The sequence below is a fragment of the Acipenser ruthenus genome, chromosome 56 (genome assembly GCF_902713425.1).
Source record: "Acipenser ruthenus chromosome 56, fAciRut3.2 maternal haplotype, whole genome shotgun sequence".
NCBI classification, from domain to species: domain Eukaryota; kingdom Metazoa; phylum Chordata; class Actinopteri; order Acipenseriformes; family Acipenseridae; genus Acipenser; species Acipenser ruthenus.
The window spans coordinates 6,265,979-6,287,879 of NC_081244.1; the positions used below are offsets into that span (position 1 = coordinate 6,265,979).

At 47.7% G+C, this 21,901-nt stretch overlaps 2 protein-coding genes across 5 annotated transcripts in view; both read right to left on the minus strand.

The window, feature by feature from the left end:
- Nucleotides 1-295: 295 nt before the first annotated feature.
- Nucleotides 296-4,562, minus strand: LOC117404340 (EKC/KEOPS complex subunit LAGE3). The gene is made up of 3 exons (XM_034007188.3): nucleotides 4,459-4,562; nucleotides 3,974-4,102; nucleotides 296-768 (listed from the first exon to the last, which is right to left on the minus strand). Exons 1-3 carry the CDS (start codon nucleotides 4,488-4,490, stop codon nucleotides 654-656), a joined length of 276 nt encoding a protein of 91 aa, XP_033863079.3. The 5' UTR covers nucleotides 4,491-4,562; the 3' UTR covers nucleotides 296-653.
- Nucleotides 4,563-7,972: 3,410 nt separating this feature from the next.
- Nucleotides 7,973-21,901, minus strand: part of ikbkg (inhibitor of nuclear factor kappa B kinase regulatory subunit gamma) — a 15,587-nt gene continuing 1,658 nt past the window's right edge. Inside the window, exons 1-15 of one of the 4 annotated variants that reach the window (XM_059017452.1) lie at nucleotides 19,882-20,431; nucleotides 19,499-19,675; nucleotides 19,069-19,259; nucleotides 18,734-18,802; nucleotides 18,050-18,148; nucleotides 17,461-17,642; nucleotides 16,396-16,476; nucleotides 15,078-15,213; nucleotides 13,676-13,791; nucleotides 11,333-11,485; nucleotides 10,904-10,994; nucleotides 10,549-10,692; nucleotides 10,055-10,176; nucleotides 8,915-9,039; nucleotides 7,973-8,167 (exon numbers count right to left, since the gene is read on the minus strand). In XM_059017452.1, coding sequence (XP_058873435.1) covers nucleotides 7,992-8,167; nucleotides 8,915-9,039; nucleotides 10,055-10,176; nucleotides 10,549-10,692; nucleotides 10,904-10,994; nucleotides 11,333-11,485; nucleotides 13,676-13,791; nucleotides 15,078-15,213; nucleotides 16,396-16,476; nucleotides 17,461-17,642; nucleotides 18,050-18,148; nucleotides 18,734-18,802; nucleotides 19,069-19,259; nucleotides 19,499-19,675; nucleotides 19,882-19,894 — 1,875 coding nt within the window. In that variant the 5' untranslated portion in view covers nucleotides 19,895-20,431 and the 3' untranslated portion in view covers nucleotides 7,973-7,991. Of the gene's footprint in view, nucleotides 8,168-8,914; nucleotides 9,040-10,054; nucleotides 10,177-10,548; nucleotides 10,693-10,903; nucleotides 10,995-11,332; nucleotides 11,486-13,675; nucleotides 13,795-15,077; nucleotides 15,214-16,395; nucleotides 16,477-17,460; nucleotides 17,643-18,049; nucleotides 18,149-18,733; nucleotides 18,803-19,068; nucleotides 19,260-19,498; nucleotides 19,676-19,881; nucleotides 20,432-21,901 lie in introns of those variants that run through there. The other 3 variants (XM_059017451.1, XM_059017450.1, XM_059017453.1) reach the window with 3 other exon arrangements.

Sequence of the window (21,901 nt, forward strand, 5' to 3'; positions counted from 1 at the left end):
TGCTATTTTATAAACCAGTTTAGTTTCCAATCAGAAACCAGTACTGGCGTCTCAGATTCCCAGTTCTCTTACTGGTGACCAGTTGCTGTGATTTAGTTGAAGCATGAAGGGTTAACTGGGGGGGGTTAGTTTTTAATTGATGTACTATTACAATAATATGAATTATGGGATGTCATTAACAAGATACAGGCCTGGAGTGTATCCTTTACATATATGTGCATGTGTGCGTGTGCGTGTTAGTAAATTATCCAAGATGTCTTAAATCCCTGTAATTAACAAGACTGATTTCTTCACCTGATTTCAGTAACATTTATTTTCAAACAACCAAACACAGAACCCACACAGAGAGTCAACCCTAAATACACAATACATCGCTGGTACAGCCTTAGCTTGAAATATCTCTTCAAGATCATTTAACAAGCCTGACCCAGGGATGGGAATCAGACTCCCATTGCACAGCAGTGTGATCCAGTCCAGGTTTTACTACCAGCTTGATCAGCCCCCAGTGTGTCTAGGTAACAAGCTCAGGTGTGTCTGATTATTAAACTCCTAGTAAAACCAGGAATGGTTCACACTGCTGTGCAGCGGGAGTCTGATTCCCAGCCCTATGTGTTAAGGTCACAGTGTGTTCCCCGCTGTGGTGCGGTTCAGTTCTATTGGGTCTCAGAAGGTCCGAACGCCTGCATGGTTTCCAGAACCAGCGCCAGGTGATCCAGGAAGGAGCCAACCGACACACGCAGGATCCGGGCCTCTTCAGCGCACCAGAACCTGAACAGAACCACAAGCACAGACAGGTAGAACCAGTCACAACTCAGTAAAATCTATATTGAAATGATCAGGGGCCAGGGGTTTGAGCAGGGTTACAAACTCACACTAGCCCTGCTGCTGCTGCACCCAGTCCTGGGGTTCAGAGCTCCCCTCAATGAAGTCTAGTATTATTATTATTAATATTGAAATGATCAGGAGCCAGGAGTTTGAGCAGGGTTACAAACTCACACTAGCCCTGCTGCTGCTGCTGCTGCACCCAGTCCTGGGGTTCAGAGCTCCCCTCAATGAAGTCTAGTATTATTATTATTAATATTGAAATGATCAGGAGCCAGGAGTTTGAGCAGGGTTACAAACTCACACTAGCCCTGCTGCTGCTGCTGCTGCACCCAGTCCTGGGGTTCAGAGCTCCCCTCAATGAAGTCTAGTATTATTATTATTAATATTGAAATGGTCAAGAGCCAGGAGTTTGAGCAGGGTTACAAACTCACACTAGCCCTGCTGCTGCTGCTGCTGCACCCAGTCCTGGGGTTCAGAGCTCCCCTCAATGAAGTCTAGTATTATTATTATTATTAATATTGAAATGATCAGGAGCCAGGAGTTTGAGCAGGGTTACAAACTCACACTAGCCCTGCTGCTGCTGCTGCACCCAGTCCTGGGGTTCAGAGCTCCCCTCAATGAAGTCTAGTATTATTATTATTAATATTGAAATGATCAGGAGCCAGGAGTTTGAGCAGGGTTACAAACTCACACTAGCCCTGCTGCTGCTGCTGCACCCAGTCCTGGGGTTCAGAGCTCCCCTCAATGAAGTCTATTATTATTATTATTAATATTGAAATGATCAGGAGCCAGGAGTTTGAGCAGGGTTACAAACTCACACTAGCCCTGCTGCTGCTGCTGCTGCACCCAGTCCTGGGGTTCAGAGCTCCCCTCAATGAAGTCTAGTATTATTATTATTAATATTGAAATGATCAGGAGCCAGGAGTTTGAGCAGGGTTAGAAACTCACACTAGCCCTGCTGCTGCTGCTGCTGCACCCAGTCCTGGGGTTCAGAGCTCCCCTCAATGAAGTCTAGTATTATTATTATTAATATTGAAATGGTCAAGAGCCAGGAGTTTGAGCAGGGTTACAAACTCACACTAGCCCTGCTGCTGCTGCTGCTGCACCCAGTCCTGGGGTTCAGAGCTCCCCTCAATGAAGTCTAGTATTATTATTATTATTAATATTGAAATGATCAGGAGCCAGGAGTTTGAGCAGGGTTAGAAACTCACACTAGCCCTGCTGCTGCTGCTGCTGCACCCAGTCCTGGGGTTCAGAGCTCCCCTCAATGAAGTCTAGTATTATTATTATTAATATTGAAATGATCAGGAGCCAGGAGTTTGAGCAGGGTTACAAACTCACACTAGCCCTGCTGCTGCTGCTGCTGCACCCAGTCCTGGGGTTCAGAGCTCCCCTCAATGAAGTCTAGTATTATTATTATTAATATTGAAATGATCAGGAGCCAGGAGTTTGAGCAGGGTTACAAACTCACACTAGCCCTGCTGCTGCTGCTGCACCCAGTCCTGGGGTTCAGAGCTCCCCTCAATGAAGTCTATTATTATTATTATTAATATTGAAATGATCAGGAGCCAGGAGTTTGAGCAGGGTTACAAACTCACACTAGCCCTGCTGCTGCTGCTGCTGCACCCAGTCCTGGGGTTCAGAGCTCCCCTCAATGAAGTCTAGTATTATTATTATTAATATTGAAATGATCAGGAGCCAGGAGTTTGAGCAGGGTTAGAAACTCACACTAGCCCTGCTGCTGCTGCTGCTGCACCCAGTCCTGGGGTTCAGAGCTCCCCTCAATGAAGTCTAGTATTATTATTATTAATATTGAAATGGTCAAGAGCCAGGAGTTTGAGCAGGGTTACAAACTCACACTAGCCCTGCTGCTGCTGCTGCTGCACCCAGTCCTGGGGTTCAGAGCTCCCCTCAATGAAGTCTAGTATTATTATTATTATTAATATTGAAATGATCAGGAGCCAGGAGTTTGAGCAGGGTTAGAAACTCACACTAGCCCTGCTGCTGCTGCTGCTGCACCCAGTCCTGGGGTTCAGAGCTCCCCTCAATGAAGTCTAGTATTATTATTATTATTAATATTGAAATGATCAGGAGCCAGGAGTTTGAGCAGGGTTAGAAACTCACACTAGCCCTGCTGCTGCTGCTGCTGCACCCAGTCCTGGGGTTCAGAGCTCCCCTCAATGAAGTCTAGTATTATTATTATTAATATTGAAATGATCAGGAGCCAGGAGTTTGAGCAGGGTTACAAACTCACACTAGCCCTGCTGCTGCTGCTGCTGCACCCAGTCCTGGGGTTCAGAGCTCCCCTCAATGAAGTCTAGTATTATTATTATTAATATTGAAATGATCAGGAGCCAGGAGTTTGAGCAGGGTTACAAACTCACACTAGCCCTGCTGCTGCTGCTGCACCCAGTCCTGGGGTTCAGAGCTCCCCTCAATGAAGTCTATTATTATTATTATTAATATTGAAATGATCAGGAGCCAGGAGTTTGAGCAGGGTTACAAACTCACACTAGCCCTGCTGCTGCTGCTGCTGCACCCAGTCCTGGGGTTCAGAGCTCCCCTCAATGAAGTCTAGTATTATTATTATTAATATTGAAATGATCAGGAGCCAGGAGTTTGAGCAGGGTTAGAAACTCACACTAGCCCTGCTGCTGCTGCTGCTGCACCCAGTCCTGGGGTTCAGAGCTCCCCTCAATGAAGTCTAGTATTATTATTATTAATATTGAAATGGTCAAGAGCCAGGAGTTTGAGCAGGGTTACAAACTCACACTAGCCCTGCTGCTGCTGCTGCTGCACCCAGTCCTGGGGTTCAGAGCTCCCCTCAATGAAGTCTAGTATTATTATTATTATTAATATTGAAATGATCAGGAGCCAGGAGTTTGAGCAGGGTTAGAAACTCACACTAGCCCTGCTGCTGCTGCTGCTGCACCCAGTCCTGGGGTTCAGAGCTCCCCTCAATGAAGTCTAGTATTATTATTATTAATATTGAAATGATCAGGAGCCAGGAGTTTGAGCAGGGTTACAAACTCACACTAGCCCTGCTGCTGCTGCTGCTGCACCCAGTCCTGGGGTATCGAAAAACACAGTAAAGACTGACACAGCAACCATGCATTTTGTCTTAATAATGATAATAATTGAAGCTCACACGTTGAGGTTGTTGTCGGTTACCCGGAGCTCTTTGCTGATCCCCCCTTTCCTCGGTTCTGCATCCGGCGACAGGGACCCGTGAGCGATCTGGGCCAGGCGGTTCGACGGAAACGGAACCGTCAGTTCACTACAAGTCCAGTTAAGAAGCAAGTAACGTTAATTTGTACTGAACAGCGAATATGAAACACGAAGCACACCTCAAGGGAAAGCGTGTTTGAAAACAGACACTGTTTATAGATTTCTGGCGACACGGTACCCACGCCCGCATATTTAAATATATTCTGCATGTTTTCTGAGATGTCATTTAGTTAATATTGTACCGATCTGTTTGTTTTCAAACACAATTTTCCCTTGATAAACATACCAATTCTCATATTAAACTGTATATGAATTATGTTCGATTTCTCGTGCGCTTTTTTTTTCACAATAACAGATTGCAAATATTATTATTTTTCTTTCCTGATCGTTTAAAAATAAGGATACAAGTGCAATGTTTCTGAATGGGGAGCTGCCATGATGAACACTGACGTCCGGTAAATTCAGAACGAGAATTTCGCCAATATTATTTTATAGTTAAATAAAATACATAGAAAATAATAAATAATAAAATACGCTGGATTTTTTTGGTATCTGTTTTTTTCTTTTCTTCTTTTCTTTTCTTTTCTTTTCTGTCTTTTTAATTTATTAAAACCCGATGGGGATTGTAAACGGTTAAGTAAATATATTCTTCAGATTCGACACGTCGTAGATTGGCATTGTGGGAAGTGTAGTTTTTTCTTGTCCTTCTCTGTATCCGCTCCACTGAACTACAACTCGCAGCGTTGTGGGAAATGAAGTCCTTTTTTTTAAAAAAAAACTACAAGTCGCTCAAAAGCGACAAAGTGACAGTTTGAGAAAAAAGGCGGGAGAACGCGGCTGGCGTTGCCTCGGCGCTCGTGGGTCCCGCCTCTCGAGCGAGCGAAAAAAAATTAATTAAACGGCACATATTTATTTTTTAACAGAACAATTAACGAAAACGCCTCAGTAAAATAGTTCAGTTAATTAAAAAATGTTATTACGGAAGCCCTGAACCGAAAAGATGAAAAAAAAAACACAAAAAAAAACACACAGATTATCTCGTACGTACGTGATAGTTTCACGTACGTACGAGATAGTTTCACGTACGTACGTGATAGTTTCACATAAATTAATAGCTAGACAGACAGACTGAGGCTGTGTCTCCCAGTGTCTCCCAGTATCAAATGGAGGTCTGTTCCCAGTGAAGGGTGTCTTTTGAAGTGCAGGTTCTTCATATTTATCCTATTAATGATAAGAACAGGTGTAATATAAGTCACCCTTTCCATGTGTAGTATATACGTGCATAACCGCTTATCCAATTGCGAAGAAACTTGATATTCAAATAATTTAAATTATTTCCCACACGTTTTTTGACAGTATTTGATTCTAAGGGTGTCTGTTTGTCTGTACGTCCCACTGTCTGTGTGTCACACGCTTCGTTTGTGTATATATCTGCAGAAGGGCTTTAAATTTTCATGAAACTTGGTATTAATATTATTTAGCATAAGATATTGATAATATCACATTTCGTTTAAACTCATTAAAGCCTGCTGGAGATTGTAAATAGCTCAATACATTAGACACATCGGACGTGTTGTAGGTTGGCATCTCCCGTTGCATTGTGGGAGTTGTGGTTTTTCTTTTTTTTTAAAAAACTACAAATCCATGAAAAGCTACTAAAGTGATTGTTTCAGAAAGAGAGCGGTGAGCGAAAGAAATCATTGTTAAAAACGTGCCTGTCGATCAACTTAACCTCCAAAGCTAAATTAACCTCATTAATTAATTACTAAGCGTGTCACTTTTTCTTTTCTAGAGAAACTTAAGTTGGCTTCAGGTATTGACATGTGATGGTCTTGTTGTGCTGCTTGCATGGTGTACAAGAAGATCAAAATGCTCATTTAATTGATGGACTTTTTTTATTTTTATTTTTGAGACAAAAAAAATGAAGAGAAACTTTATTTAAATAAAAGATACACGTGTATTCATTTTTTTTTTTTTTAATTATTGTTTAGAGACACAGTAGGAGACAGAACATCCTGCTCCCTGATAGCAAGTCAGTGTGTTACATGAGAATTTATACACAGGCACGCACACAGATAAACACACACACACACACACACACACAGAGACAGACATACCGAACACACACACACACACAGAGACAGACATACCGAACACACACACACACACAGAGACAGACATACCGAACACACACACACACACAGAGACAGACATACCGAACACACACACACACACAGATAGACAGATACAGACACGCGCACAGATACACAAATACAGACACGCGCACAGATACACAGGCACACACACAGATACACAAATACAGACACGCACACAGATACACAGGCGCACACACAGATACACAAATACAGACACGCGCACAGACACACAGGCACACACACAGATACACAAATACAGACACGCGCACAGATACACAGGCACACACACAGATACACAGGCACACACACAGATACACAGGCACACACACAGATACACAGGCGCACACACAGATACACAAATACAGACACACAGGCACACACACAGATACACAAATACAGACACGCGCACAGATACACAGGCACACAGGCACACACACAGATACACAGGCACACACACAGATACACAGGCGCACACACAGATACACAAATACAGACACACAGGCACACACACAGATACACAAATACAGACACGCGCACAGATACACAGGCACACACACACAGATACACAGGCACACACACAGATACACAGGCACACACACAGATACACAGGCGCACACACAGATACACAAATACAGACACACAGGCACACACACAGATACACAAATACAGACACGCGCACAGATACAGGCACACACACACAGATACAGACACGCAAACAGATACACAGGCACACACACACAGATACAGACACGCAAACAGATACACAGGCACACACACACAGATACAGACACGCAAACAGATACACACACACACACACAGATACAGAAACACACAATCAACAGATGCTCCACCCAGTCATTCAACACACACAAATAATCCGTATTGATCAATTATTTCATAGCATGCCCTCATACAGCAAGCTTGTACGTTTTTTAATTAGCATAATTTCAACCCCAAAAACAACAATACAATGAATAACACTAATAATAATAATAATAATAATAATAATAATAATAATAAGAACTCTGTCATGCTGGTATTTATTATCAGACAAGTTCCACAGATTCTCTGTAGCCAGTGTATAAGCAGCAATGATCACGATGGTTACAGGAAATAAAAATGAAAAATTATATAATGGGTCTGTCGATTTTGTCAGTAGCGCCCCCCCCGATTTTAAAATATGCCCCCCCCCCTCCTGTACCATTCCCACCCCCTCCAATAAGATACTAATGTTATTAATCTGTGTGACAGTAAAAGGCATTATTCATATCCTTCATGTAGAATTACAAGGCCGTGTGTTGATGTTCCCCTCTTTCCACTCCCCTCTCCAACCCCCCCCTCTCCCCATCCACTCCCCCCCCCTCACTGTATGCAGTCCCTCTGCCCCCTCACTCCCCCCTCACTGTATGCAGTCCCTCTGCCCCCTCACTCCCCCCCTCACTGTATGCAGTCCCTCTGCCCCCTCACTCCCCCCTCTCACTGTATGCAGTCCCTCTGCCCCCTCACTCCCCCCTCACTGTATGCAGTCCCTCTGCCCCCTCACTCCCCCCCCTCACTGTATGCAGTCCCTCTGCCCCCTCACTCCCCCCTCTCACTGTATGCAGTCCCTCTGCCCCCTCACTCCCCCCTCACTGTATGCAGTCCCTCTGCCCCCTCACTCCCCCCCCTCACTGTATGCAGTCCCTCTGCCCCCTCACTCCCCCCCTCACTGTATGCAGTCCCTCTGCCCCCTCACTCCCCCCCCTCACTGTATGCAGTCCCTCTGCCCCCTCACTCCCCCCCTCACTGTATGCAGTCCATCACATGTATTTGCAGTGTGTCCATGTCTGGAGCTTGGTATTGGCACTTGGGGCACCGGTAGTCCGGCTGCTCCTCTGTGTAGCTGTGCCTCCGACCGCCTCCCTCCTGAGCCGGGCTGAAGGGGACCGTCGCTCCCCCGGTCATTGGGGCAAAGGCAGCTGGGAGAGAGAGCCATACAATTCGTAATCATTAATAAATCAGTAAAAGATTTGTGTATGTGTTTCACTGGGCTTTATTGCTTCCCTATGCTTTACCAGACCTCTCTGTGCTTTACAATGCTTCCCTATGCTTTACCAGACCTCTCTGTGCTTTACAATGCTTCCCTATGCTTTACCAGACCTCTCTGTGCTTTACAATGCTTCCCTATGCTTTACCATACCTCTGTGCTTTACAATGCTTCCCTATGCTTTACCAGACCTCTCTGTGCTTTACAATGCTTCCCTATGCTTTACCAGACCTCTCTGTGCTTTACAATGCTTCCCTATGCTTTACCAGACCTCTCTGTGCTTTACAATGCTTCCCTATGCTTTACCAGACCTCTCTGTGCTTTACAATGCTTCCCTATGCTTTACCAGACCTCTCTGTGCTTTACAATGCTTCCCTATGCTTTACCAGACCTCTCTGTGCTTTACAATGCTTCCCTATGCTTTACCAGACCTCTCTGTGCTTTACAATGCTTCCCTATGCTTTACCAGACCTCTCTGTGCTTTACAATGCTTCCCTATGCTTTACCAGACCTCTCTGTGCTTTACAATGCTTCCCTATGCTTTACCACACCTCTCTGTGCTTTACAATGCTTCCCTATGCTTTACCAGACCTCACTGTGCTTTACTACACTTTGCTGTGTTGTGGGGCACTTTTACTGCAGGACGCTGTTATAAGGGGTGCTGTGCCCCCTGACTCACCTGGCTGGGGTAGGGGGTGCTGAAGGGGGTGTTGAAGGGGGTGTTGAAGGGGGTGCTGGAGAGGGGTGTGCAGGGGGGGTCTGTAATTCTCTAGATGTCTCTGCTGAAGCTCCTCCATGCGAGCCCTGGGAAGACAAAGGAACAGAATCATCGTCAATAAAGTGACAACGAGGGGATTCAGTGTTGACGCGGTTCAGTGTTGACGCGGTTCAGTGTTGACGCGGCTCAGTGTTGACGCGGTTCAGTGTTGATGTGGTTCAGTGTTGATGCGGTTCAGTGTTGATGCGGTTCAGTGTTGATGCGGTTCAGTGTTGACGTGGTTCAGTGTTGACGCGGTTCAGTGTTGACGCGGCTCAGTGTTGACGCGGTTCAGTGTTGATGCGGTTCAGTGTTGATGCGGTTCAGCGTTGATGCGGTTCAGTGTTGACGCGGCTCAGTGTTGACGTGGTTCAGTGTTGACGTGGTTCAGTGTTGACGCGGCTCAGTGTTGACGTGGTTCAGTGTTGACGCGGCTCAGTGTTGACGTGGTTCAGTGTTGACGTGGTTCAGTGTTGATGCGGTTCAGTGTTGACGTGGTTCAGTGTTGACGTGGTTCAGTGTTGACGTGGTTCAGTGTTGACGTGGTTCAGTGTTGATGCGGTTCAGTGTTGATGCGGTTCAGTGTTGATGCGGCTCAGTGTTGACGTGGTTCAGTGTTGACGTGGTTCAGTGTTGATGCGGCTCAGTGTTGATGTGGTTCAGTGTTGACGTGGTTCAGTGTTGACGCGGCTCAGTGTTGATGCGGTTCAGTGTTGACGTGGTTCAGTGTTGATGCGGTTCAGTGTTGACGCGGCTCAGTGTTGATGCGGTTCAGCGTTGATGCGGTTCAGTGTTGACGCGGTTCAGTGTTGACGCGGTTCAGTGTTGACGCGGTTCAGTGTTGATGCGGTTCAGTGTTGACGCGGCTCAGTGTTGATGCGGTTCAGCGTTGATGCGGTTCAGTGTTGACGCGGCTCAGTGTTGACGCGGCTCAGTGTTGATGCGGTTCAGTGTTGATGCGGTTCAGTGTTGATGCGGTTCAGTGTTGATGCGGTTCAGTGTTGATGCGGTTCAGTGTTGATGCGGCTCAGTGTTGACGCGGTTCAGTGTTTGGGGTCTCACCTGCTCGCCCCCTCCAGCTGTGCACTCAGCTGCTGCAGCTGCTCCTGCAGGACCTCCTTCTGCTGGTGAAGCTGCTCCCGAGCCTGCCTCTCAGCCAGGAAATCAGCGCGGTAAATCTCAGCCTGGAGAGAGAGAGAGAACAACGTGAATGCACACGCTACACACCCCCTTAACCGAGATCTGACACCCCCAAACACACACTACGCACCCCGATACCCCTAACATAGACCTCTCCACTCTCCTCAGTCTCACTCTGTCAGCACTGGCACAGTCTCCAGCGCTCCCCTGTTTCTCTCCCCTCTCTTCTCCTCGCTCTCCTCTCCTCAGTACCTGAGCTGTCAGCACTGGCACAGTCTCCAGCGCTCCCCTGTTTCTCTCCCCTCTCTTCTCTCCTTTCTCCTCTCCTCAGTACCTGAGCTGTCAGCACTGGCACAGTCTCCAGCACTCCCCTGTTTCTCTCCCCTCTCTTCTCCTCGCTCTCATCTCCTCAGTACCTGAGCTGTCAGCACTGGCACAGTCTCCAGCGCTCCCCTGTTTCTCTCGGACTCCTCTTTCAGCTTGTCGATGAGATCCTGCTTCAGCACCAGAGCATTTTCTGCTTCCTGCAGCTGGGTCTTCAGATCCTCAAGATCCTGACCCTGAGCACAGAGAGAGAGAGGAACGCACACAAATCAACACAGAAACACACACACACACACACAACAGACAGAAACGTAATCAAATCAATGCAGACACAGACACACACAGGCAGAAACACATAACGCTATCAACACAGCTAGAACACACATGATTCGAAACCTATAGAACAAAAGTAAACAGCAATTAATTTTGTCATCTCTCTCCCGTCACCTTGTGCTTGTTGGCGTTTTCTTTCTTGAGCTGCTGGTCGTAGTCTTGAAACAGAGTGGTGTAGGCATGCTGTAACTGAGCCAGCTTCCTCCTGAGAGGGAGAGGGAGAGTGGAGAGGAATCAGAGACAAATATTTTGTCAAGCTGCTGGCAAAAAGGAGGTTTCTCAATGAAAGAGGGGAGAGTGGAGGACGTTCAACGCTAGCACTGTTGTACTGTTATTGTGTTCTGTAAATATATATGTATTTATAAAAATGTTCAGTGTTTCTGTAAATTTGCTGCATTATCATTGGCAATGCTAGTGTGACTTGTCATGCCGATAAAGTCTATTTGAATTTGAGAGAGAGAGAGAGAGACAGAGGGGGTGGATTGGTGACCACAAACTCTTCCTCCCCTCTTCTCTCACACACTCTCCTCCTTTCTCACTCACTTCTCCTCTGACACGGTGTGCCGCTCCAGTTTGAGTGCAGACTCCAGGTCCTGTGCCTTCATCCTCAGCTGGTCCAGACTCACGCTGTGCTGCTTCCTCATCACCTCACAATCTCTCTCCAGAGCACGGTGCGACTCGCTCACCTGACGCAGCCTGAGAGACACACAGAGAGAGGATTACAGAGACAGACAGAGGGAGAGAGAGACGCACACACACACACACTCTCCAGAGCGCGGTGCGACTCGCTCACCTGACGCAGCCTGAGAGACACACAGAGGATTACAGAGACAGACAGAGGGAGAGAGAGACGCACACACACACACACTCTCCACAGCGCGGTGCGACTCGCTCACCTGACGCAGCCTGAGAGACACACAGAGAGAGGATTACAGAGACAGACAGAGGGAGAGAGAGACGCACACACACACACACTCTCCAGAGCGTGGTGCGACTCGCTCACCTGACGCAGCCTGAGAGACACACAGAGAGAGGATTACAGAGACAGACAGAGGGAGAGAGAGACGCACACACACACACACGCTCCAGAGCACGGTGCGACTCGCTCACCTGACGCAGCCTGAGAGACACACAGAGAGAGGATTACAGAGACAGACAGAGGGAGAGAGAGAGAGACGCACACACGCACACACTCTCCAGAGCACGGTGCGACTCGCTCACCTGACGCAGCCTGAGAGACACACAGAGAGAGGATTACAGAGACAGACAGAGGGAGAGAGAGAGAGACGCACACACGCACACACTCTCCAGAGCACGGTGCGACTCGCTCACCTGACGCAGCCTGAGAGACACACAGAGAGAGGATTACAGAGACAGACAGAGGGAGAGAGAGACGCACACACACACACACTCTCCAGAGCGCGGTGCGACTCGTTCACCTGACGCAGCCTGAGAGACACACAGAGAGAGGATTACAGAGACAGACAGAGGGAGAGAGAGACGCACACACACACACACTCTCCAGAGCGCGGTGCGACTCGCTCACCTGACGCAGCCTGAGAGACACACAGAGAGAGGATTACAGAGACAGACAGAGGGAGAGAGAGACGCACACACACACACACTCTCCAGAGCGCGGTGCGACTCGCTCACCTGACGCAGCCTGAGAGACACACAGAGAGAGGATTACAGAGACAGACAGAGGGAGAGAGACACGCACACACACACACACTCTCCAGAGCGCGGTGCGACTCGCTCACCTGACGCAGCCTGAGAGACACACAGAGAGAGGATTACAGAGACAGACAGAGGGAGAGAGAGACGCACACACACACACACTCTCCAGAGCGCGGTGCGACTCGCTCACCTGACGCAGCCTGAGAGACACACAGAGAGAGGATTACAGAGACAGACAGAGGGAGAGAGAGACGCACACACACACACACTCTCCAGAGCGCGGTGCGACTCGCTCACCTGACGCAGCCTGAGAGACACACAGAGAGAGGATTACAGAGACAGACAGAGGGAGAGAGAGACGCACACACACACACACTCTCCAGAGCGCGGTGCGACTCGCTCACCTGACGCAGCCTGAGAGACACACAGAGAGAGGATTACAGAGACAGACAGAGGGAGAGAGAGACGCACACACACACACACTCTCCAGAGCGCGGTGCGACTCGCTCACCTGACGCAGCCTGAGAGACACACAGAGGATTACAGAGACAGACAGAGGGAGAGAGAGACGCACACACACACACACTCTCCAGAGCGCGGTGCGACTCGCTCACCTGACGCAGCCTGAGAGACACACAGAGAGAGGATTACAGAGACAGACAGAGGGAGAGAGAGACGCACACACACACACACTCTCCAGAGCGCGGTGCGACTCGCTCACCTGACGCAGCCTGAGAGACACACAGAGAGAGGATTACAGAGACAGACAGAGGGAGAGAGAGACACACACACACACACACTCTCCAGAGCACGGTGCGACTCGCTCACCTGACGCAGCCTGAGAGACACACAGAGAGAGGATTACAGAGACAGACAGAGGGAGAGAGAGACGCACACACACACACACTCTCCAGAGCACGGTGCGACTCGTTCACCTGACGCAGCCTGAGAGACACACAGAGAGAGGATTACAGAGACAGACAGAGGGAGAGAGAGACGCACACACACACACACTCTCCAGAGCGCGGTGCGACTCGCTCACCTGACGCAGCCTGAGAGACACACAGAGACAGATAAACACAAGAGACACACACACACACACACATTCTCTCTCCAGAGTGTGGCGTGACTCGCTCACCTGAAGCAGACTGGGAGAAACAGAGACAGACAGGATAACAGATCGCCAGAGAGAGAGAGAGAGAGACTCACTTATCCTCAATGGTGCTCCTCTCCCGCTGGCAGCTCTCCAGACTGGCCTGTCTCTCCTGTAGCTCTCCCAGCAGCGAGGTCACCTGGGCTTTCAGGGGCTCACTGTCCTTCGTCAGCTGCTGAGGGGGGCAGGGGGTACAGTCACACCCTGAACTGAGCCCTGAGCCCTCAGAGAAAAGGGGCTCACTCACAGTTTTTGTTTCATTTATATATTATATTATGTTCTAGTTTGATGTTATATTTAGTAAGGTCTGGTTTGATATTCAATATTGTATTACATGTTCAGGGTTTTCAAAAGGTGCTTGTCAGAGATATTGGGGTTTCATGTATAGAGGCTGTACGCTTTTAAGAAGAAAGGCATGATGGGATATCAGCTGAAACCTTGTCAGCTGACAGACAAATGCTTCAGTGAGGAGAGGGGCTGTATATTATTAACACCAGCAGCATACAGTAACCCCAGTTTCATGCAACAGTTGCGACCAAACGTCTGTGTGTTGTTACAGAACATGCCGTCAGAGCAGGACTTGACTAACGCTGAGCGCAGGAGCTGCAGCATGCCGTTTCCCGTATTACAACTGCACACAATCAGAAAGGTATGGTCACAAATTCCGCACGCATTTTCAGCCAGCCTTGTATGGCGTGATGCTCCAAAAGTAATATTTTCTTTTTTTTTTTTTTTTTTTTTTATAAATTTAGTCATCGCCAATTATTTTTACCCCGGTTTTCACCCCAATTTAGCATGCCCAATTATTATCTGTATCCCCGGCTCACCGCTCGCAACCCCCGTGCCGACTCGGGAAACGGAGGCTGGAACACGCGTCCTCCGAAACGTGCTCCTTCCAAGCCGTCATTTTTCGCACTGCAGATCCACAGCAATGCCACCAGACCTATAGTGCCGGAGGACAACACAGATCTGGCGGCTCCGCTGCAGAGCCACAGGCGCCCTATCGGCCACAGGGGTCGCTGATGCGCGGTGAGCCGTGGATTCCCCTGCCGACCTAAGCCCTCCCTACCCGGGCAGCGCTCAGCCAATTGTGCGCCGCCCCCTAGGAACTCTCGGTCACGGTCAGCTGTGACATAGCCTGGATTCGAACCTGCGATCTCCAGGCTATAGAGCACATCCTGCGAGGAGCGCCTTTACTGGATGCGCCACTCGGGAGCCCATATTTTCTTTTTGTTGATATTGCTGTGAGCAGTGCCGAAATAAAAACGACACCCCTACACTCTTCCCCCATCGGCCCTACGCGCCACGATAACATCGGTGCCCCCTACAGCCTTGCAAGTGCCACATACCTTAAAACTAAATGAAAACCCTCTATTTCGTATTAGATGTTGTGTAATCCAGTTATTTTGTATGATGTGTTGCACGATATGTTTTTAATGATGTATTTATATTTTGTACCTCTGTGAGTTTCTGAGCTCTTTCCTCACCCTCCCTCTCCAGCTCCCTCTCTCTCAGTTTCAGCCTGGCCTCCGAGCGCTCCAGCTGGGCTGATATCTTCTGAAGAGACTCCACTCGGCTCTGGAGCTCCACGTTCCTGAGGGAACAACAGCAGGGAGAGAGAGATGGGAGACGGTGACGACAATGATGATGATGATGATATGATCACTGCTCGCATCCAGTTCAAGACTCTTGTACTAGCCTACAGATGCCTTGACCAGACTGCACCCAGCTACCTCCAGACCCTCATCTCTCCCTACACCACCACTCGACCTCTCCGCTCCGCCTGCACTAGAAGACTAGCTCTACCACCGCTACGCTCCCCTGCCTCCCGAGCCCGCTCCTTCTCCACCCTTGCTCCGCAGTGGTGGAATGACCTTGCTACAGATGTCAGGACTGCCCAGTCCCTGACCACCTTCCGGCGCCTCCTCAAGACTCACCTCTTCAAACAGCACCTGTAGAACGCCTCTGTTTGTATCCTGGGACACTATCACCCTTCATGTAAATGTGCTTTATTTTGCTCTTATCTGCCCCCTATTTTACTGCATTTAATCCTGTACTTCAGAATACTGTAATCTGCCAAGTTTTTAACCTGTAGTACTTTGTATTTAATCACATCCTGATGTAACTATCACTATTTAATCATATCCTGATGTAACTATCACTATTATCTGCTGTATTATTGAATTGTGGTTTGTCACACTTGTACTTTACTTGAACAAAAGTTATTGTATTTCTTGCTCTTATTGTATTACTTGTATTGTAACACTTGAAATGTATTTGCTTACGATTGTAAGTCGCCCTGGATAAGGGCGTCTGCTAAGAAATAAATAATAATAATAATAATAATATACTTTTACGACTAACGAGAAGAAAAAGTAGGAAGAGAAGAATTGTTTGAAGGAGAATTAGAAGAGGAAGAATATCAGGAGAGAAAGAATTTGAGAGGGATCGAAATAAGAATAGAAGAGAGAAGGAGAAGAAATAATTCAAAGACACACGAGAAGAAGAATTAAATGAGAAATTAGAAGGAAGAATTAGAAGAGGAACAATTCAAATAAATTAAGATTTAGGAGAAGAATTAGAAGATAAAGAATTAGAATTCGGAAACATTATTAGGAGGAGAGTTAGAAGAACGTTATTTGAAGAATTAGAAATTGGAAGAGGGTGAATTAGGAGAAGGAGAAGAAGAATAATTAGGTGAAAATAAGAATAACAATCCTCCAGCCCCCCCCCCCCCCTCTCTCTCTCTCTCTCTCTCTCTCTCTCTCACCCTCACCTCCTCTCAGACTCCTGGATCTTCTCTCTCAGCTCCAGCACCAGCCTCTTCCACTCTTCACAGGAGGCAGAGTCCTCTCTGCTGTGCAGAGATGCAACAGGGTCAGTTCACACGAGAAATCCCACAGACCTCTCTGTGCTTTACAATGCTTCCCTGTGCTTTACCACACCTCTCTGTGCTTTACAATGCTTCCCTGTGCTTTACCAGACCTCTCTGTGCTTTACAATGCTTCCCTATGCTTTACCAGACCTCTCTGTGCTTTACAATGCTTCCCTATGCTTTACCAGACCTCTCTGTGCTTTACAATGCTTCCCTGTGCTTTACCAGACCTCTCTGTGCTTTACAATGCTTCCCTATGCTTTACCAGACCTCTCTGTGCTTTACAATGCTTCCCTATGCTTTACCAGACCTCTCTGTGCTTTACAATGCTTCCCTATGCTTTACCACACCTCTCTGTGCTTTACAATGCTTCCCTATGCTTTACCAGACCTCTCTGTGCTTTACAATGCTTCCCTATGCTTTACCAGACCTCTCTGTGCTTTACAATGCTTCCCTATGCTTTACCAGACCTCTCTGTGCTTTACAATGCTTCCCTATGCTTTACCAGACCTCTCTGTGCTTTACAATGCTTCCCTGTGCTTTACCAGACCTCTCTGTGCTTTACAATGCTTCCCTATGCTTTACCAGACCTCTCTGTGCTTTACAATGCTTCCCTATGCTTTACCAGACCTCTCTGTGCTTTACAATGCTTCCCTATGCTTTACCACACCTCTCTGTGCTTTACAATGCTTCCCTATGCTTTACCAGACCTCTCTGTGCTTTACAATGCTTCCCTATGCTTTACCAGACCTCTCTGTGCTTTACAATGCTTCCCTATGCTTTACCAGACCTCTCTGTGCTTTACAATGCTTCCCTATGCTTTACCACACCTCTCTGTGCTTTACAATGCTTCCCTATGCTTTACCAGACCTCTCTGTGCTTTACAATGCTTCCCTGTGCTTTACCAGACCTCTCTGTGCTTTACAATGCTTCCCTGTGTGGTGTATCACACTGTGCTGTCCTGACCTGCGTGTCTCCTTCCCCCCTGACCCTTGCAGTCTCTCGCTCTCTCTCAGTCTGCTCTCCAGCTCCTCTCTCTCTCTCTCCAGTCTCTCGTTTCTCTCCCTCATCCGGCTCAGAGACTCCTCAAGCTCCTCCTTCCTCTCCTTCAACAGCAGCAGAAACTCGTTCCCTCCTTCCTCGCGGGGCTGAAAGAGGGAGGGGGGTTAGTAATGTTTATTGTATTGTTGTGTAGTTTAGGATTGTGTTGTTCAGTATTGTGTAGTGTATCTATGTTGTGTAGTGTTGTATTGTGTAGCAGCATCACCTTGGCAGTTGTGGATCTGTGTTGTGCAGTGTTGTGGTGTTGTGCAGTGTTGGCTATGTCGTGTATCTTTGTGTCGTGCTGTGCTGTGCAGTGTTGTGTTATGCATGTTTGTGTTGTGTTGTGAATCAGCCTCACCTTGGCAGTTGTGGATCTGTGTTGTGCAGTGTTGTGGTGTTGTGCAGTGTTGTGGTGTTGTGCAGTGTTGGCTATGTCGTGTATCTTTGTGTCGTGCTGTGCTGTGCAGTGTTGTGTTATGCATGTTTGTGTTGTGTTGTGAATCAGCCTCACCTTGGCAGTTGTGGAGTCTCTCTCTGGTTTCTCTGCCTCACACGTGCTCTGAGTGAGAGTGTTAAAGGAGTCAAGAGAGCTGGCAGCACTGCTGGTACCCTAGAGAGAGAGAGAGAGAGAGAGAGAGAGAGAGAGAGAGAGAGAGAGAACCACACTGTCAGAGACACTGAGACACCCTGAACACACACAGGGGGGGAGAGAGAGAGAGAGAGAACCACACTGTCAGAGACACTGAGACACCCTGAACACACACAGGGGGGGAGAGAGAGAGAACCACACTGTCAGAGACACTGAGACACCCTGAACACACACAGGGGGGGAGAGAGAGAGAACCACACTGTCAGAGACACTGAGACACCCTGAACACACACAGGGGGGGAGAGAGAGAGAACCACACTGTCAGAGACACTGAGACACCCTGAACACACACAGGGGGGGAGAGAGAGAGAGAACCACACTGTCAGAGACACTGAGACACTGTGCATACACACCCAGAGACACTGAGACACCCTGCACACACACACAGACACTGAGACACCCCCTGCTCACACAATAATAACCAGTCCTATATTTGAGAATTCACCTCCTTTCTCCCCTCTCCCTTTCCTCCCCTCCATGCTCTCTCCTGCCCCCTGCTCCTCAATCCTGTGTACTGCAGTATCGGCTGTGCGTTCTCCCTCTTACCTCTCTGCTGGACGCTCTCTCCTCTCCCACTTCCATCTTCTCCTGCTCTGTGGTCCTGTCTGGTACCAGCTTGAAAAATAAACGAGACAGACTGAGGTTCTGATTCTCTGGGTGCCTCCTGAGCCCAAATGATCTGTGCTCAGGAACAGCATTACAACGAAAAATATGTCTAATATCTATAAGGTTAATAGGGGATCCATTTCACAGACGCTATCAACTATGTGTGTCGTGGCTCCTGGTTCTGTCTCCGTCTAACCTACGCTGTGTTATCCTGTGCTTTCCTTTGCTGTACTGTACTGTGCTGTGCAGTGATACTGGGTTCTGGTCCCGGTTACCTGCATGCTGCTCCTCAGCTCCTGGTTCTGTCTCTGCAACCCGATTTTGTCCTGGGTCAGCCGCTCCACCAGGCTGCGTGCCTCCCTAAACTTTCCCAGCAGGAATTCTCTCTCCTCCCGACTCCGAGCCCGGAAAGACAGCATCTCCTCATAGCGCTCCCGCAGAGCCTGGTTACTCTGTCTGATCGCATCTGAGAGAGAGAGAGAGAGAGAGAGAGAGGGGAGGGGGAGGAGAGATGTCTTAGCATGTGTGCATAGCAGTGTGTATCTCTTATCATATCTCTGTGTATATTTCTGTGCATTTCTCTCTGTGAGTCTCTGGTACCTCTCAGATCCTGATTCTTTGTGATCGGTCTCTATCTCTCAGTGCGTGTATAGCAGTGTGTATCTGTCTCAGTCTCTCTGATTTCTCTGTGTGTATTTCTCATACCTCTCAGATCCTGATTCTCCGCGATCACTCTCTGCACGATCTCGTTGCTCGCCAGCTCTGGAGGGATCTGCAGTGACCCCTGACCCCTGAGCCCCATCGACCCCTCCCCTCCAATCATGTCCGACTTCAGCTCGTTACCCATGATTCCATTGGGCTGCACCATGGCAACAGGCGTCCCTGCAGACAAGAGGTGCAAGCAAACCAGTGTGTCAACTACACACACACACACACACACACACACACACACACACACACACACACACACAGATTCTGAGACTCTCAACAGCTTGTGAGCCAAAGGTCATGAGCAGGTTTCATCACAATCGGACAGGCGGTTCTCAAGATGTATCTAAAAAAATTAAAATGCGACAATACTGAAACACCTGCTAACAGCATCGACTGTAGGTCTTCAGAAACCTCACAGTTAAGGCCAGTAAACGCCCCCTAAGTGAAGGTGTGTGTTGGCTGGAGGATTCTATTACAGTCTTCTCAGCGATGCTCGAGTCAGGAAACTGCTAGTCCTCACTAATGTTTGAGATTTGTTTTTAGTTATTGTGGTCAGATCAGTGTGTTGTGTTTGTATCTCTCTCTCCTTGCTCTCTTCCTCTCTCTCCTGTCTCTCTCCTTGCTCTCTTCCCCTCTCTCCTGTCTCTCTGCTTGCTCTCTCTCTCTCTCTCTCTCTCTCTCTCTCTCTCTCCTCACTTGCTCCAGTCTGCACAGTCTCTTTTCAGTGTTGGCATACAGTCTCTGTCTCCCTCTCTGTGTCTCAGTGCTCATTTTGTAAGATTTGTGTGTTGTGTTTGTGTGTCTCTCTCTCTCAATTCAATTCAATTCAAACTGGCTTTATTGGCATGACAATAAAAATAATTGTGTTGCCAAAGCACATACATGGCATAACCGACTCAAATATACAGACAAAGAATTTTTCTTAATACTAACAGTATCCCTCCTCCCTCTATATTAATACAGTAAACAGAATCCCTCCCTTCCCCTCTATACCAAACAGTACCCCCTTCCCCCCTCTATATTAAACAGAATCCCCCCTCCCTCAATTAAACAGAATACCCCCTCCCTCCCTCCCTCCCTCCCTCCCTCTATATTAAACAGAATCCCTCCCTCCCTCCCTCTCTCTTTTCCCTCTCTAGTGTGACGTGTTCACGGTCTGTCCCTCAGGCTATGACAGGTCTCCACGTATTGACCAGCCAGTCTGGCTGTGTGTTTGTCTTCCCCCAGCAGGATTGACAGCTTCTGGGTATCACACATTTTTGGGAATTCTGGGACTAAATCACAGAATTTGGGGAAGAAAATGTCCCTTATGTTTTTATATTTTTCACACTGTGTCAGGAAGTGAATCTCTGTCTCGACCTCTCCTGTCTCACAGTGACCACAGTGCCTGTTCTCCCTGGCCAGCCAGGTTTGCCTCTGTCGGCCTTTTTCAATGGCCAGGTTGTGGTCACTGAGCCGGTATTTGGTCAGGTATTTGGTCTCTCTCTCTCTCCGTCCTCACTTGCTCCAGTCTGTCTCTTTTCAGTGTCTCAGTGTCAGTGTATCACTGTCTCAGTGTGTCTCAGTGCTAATTTTGTAAGATGTGTGTGTTGTGTTTGTGTGTGTCTCTCTCTCTCTCTCTCCCTCCTCACTTGCTCCAGTCTGTCTCTTTTCAGTGTCTCAGTGTCAGTGTATCACTGTCTCTGTGTGTCTCAGTGCTCATTTTGTAAGATTTGTGTGTTGTGTTTGTGTGTCTCTCTCTCTCTCCGTCCTCACTTGCTCCAGTCTGTCTCTTTTCAGTGTCTCAGTGTCAGTGTATCACTGTCTCTGTGTGTCTCAGTGCTCATTTTGTAAGATTTGTGTGTTGTGTTTGTGTGTCTCTCTCTCTCTCCGTCCTCACTTGCTCCAGTCTGTCTCTTTTCAGTGTCTCAGTGTCAGTGTATCACTGTCTCTGTGTGTCTCAGTGCTCATTTTGTAAGATCTGTGTGTTGTGTTTGTGTCTCTCTCTCTAGCTTTCCTTGCTGTCAGTTTCACTTTCATTTCATTAGAAAACACGGAGGGAGGGAGGGAGGCCGGCTCTGGGGTTTTTATTTTCTTTCTCTTTCTGTTAACTGTTTCCATCCCTCCTGAATTACATTTCTAGTCAAATCCTTTTCAAACTCATCGCAGCTCCTAAAGTAATTCCAGTCCTCCTGTCCTGCACCTCCATTCACTGCACACTTAACAAAAACCACCTCACTTCGAAATACTACTTATTAATTTTCGTGATTTATTTTTCAATAGTAAGAGTCATTTTCCTCATTTGAGGAGAGGTTATTTTTAATTATTTTAATTATTTTAACTTTTAGCTATACCTGTTATTCTGATAACTTACTCGAATTCTGTTAACATGCAAAAGTTACTTGGCAGTAAGTCGAA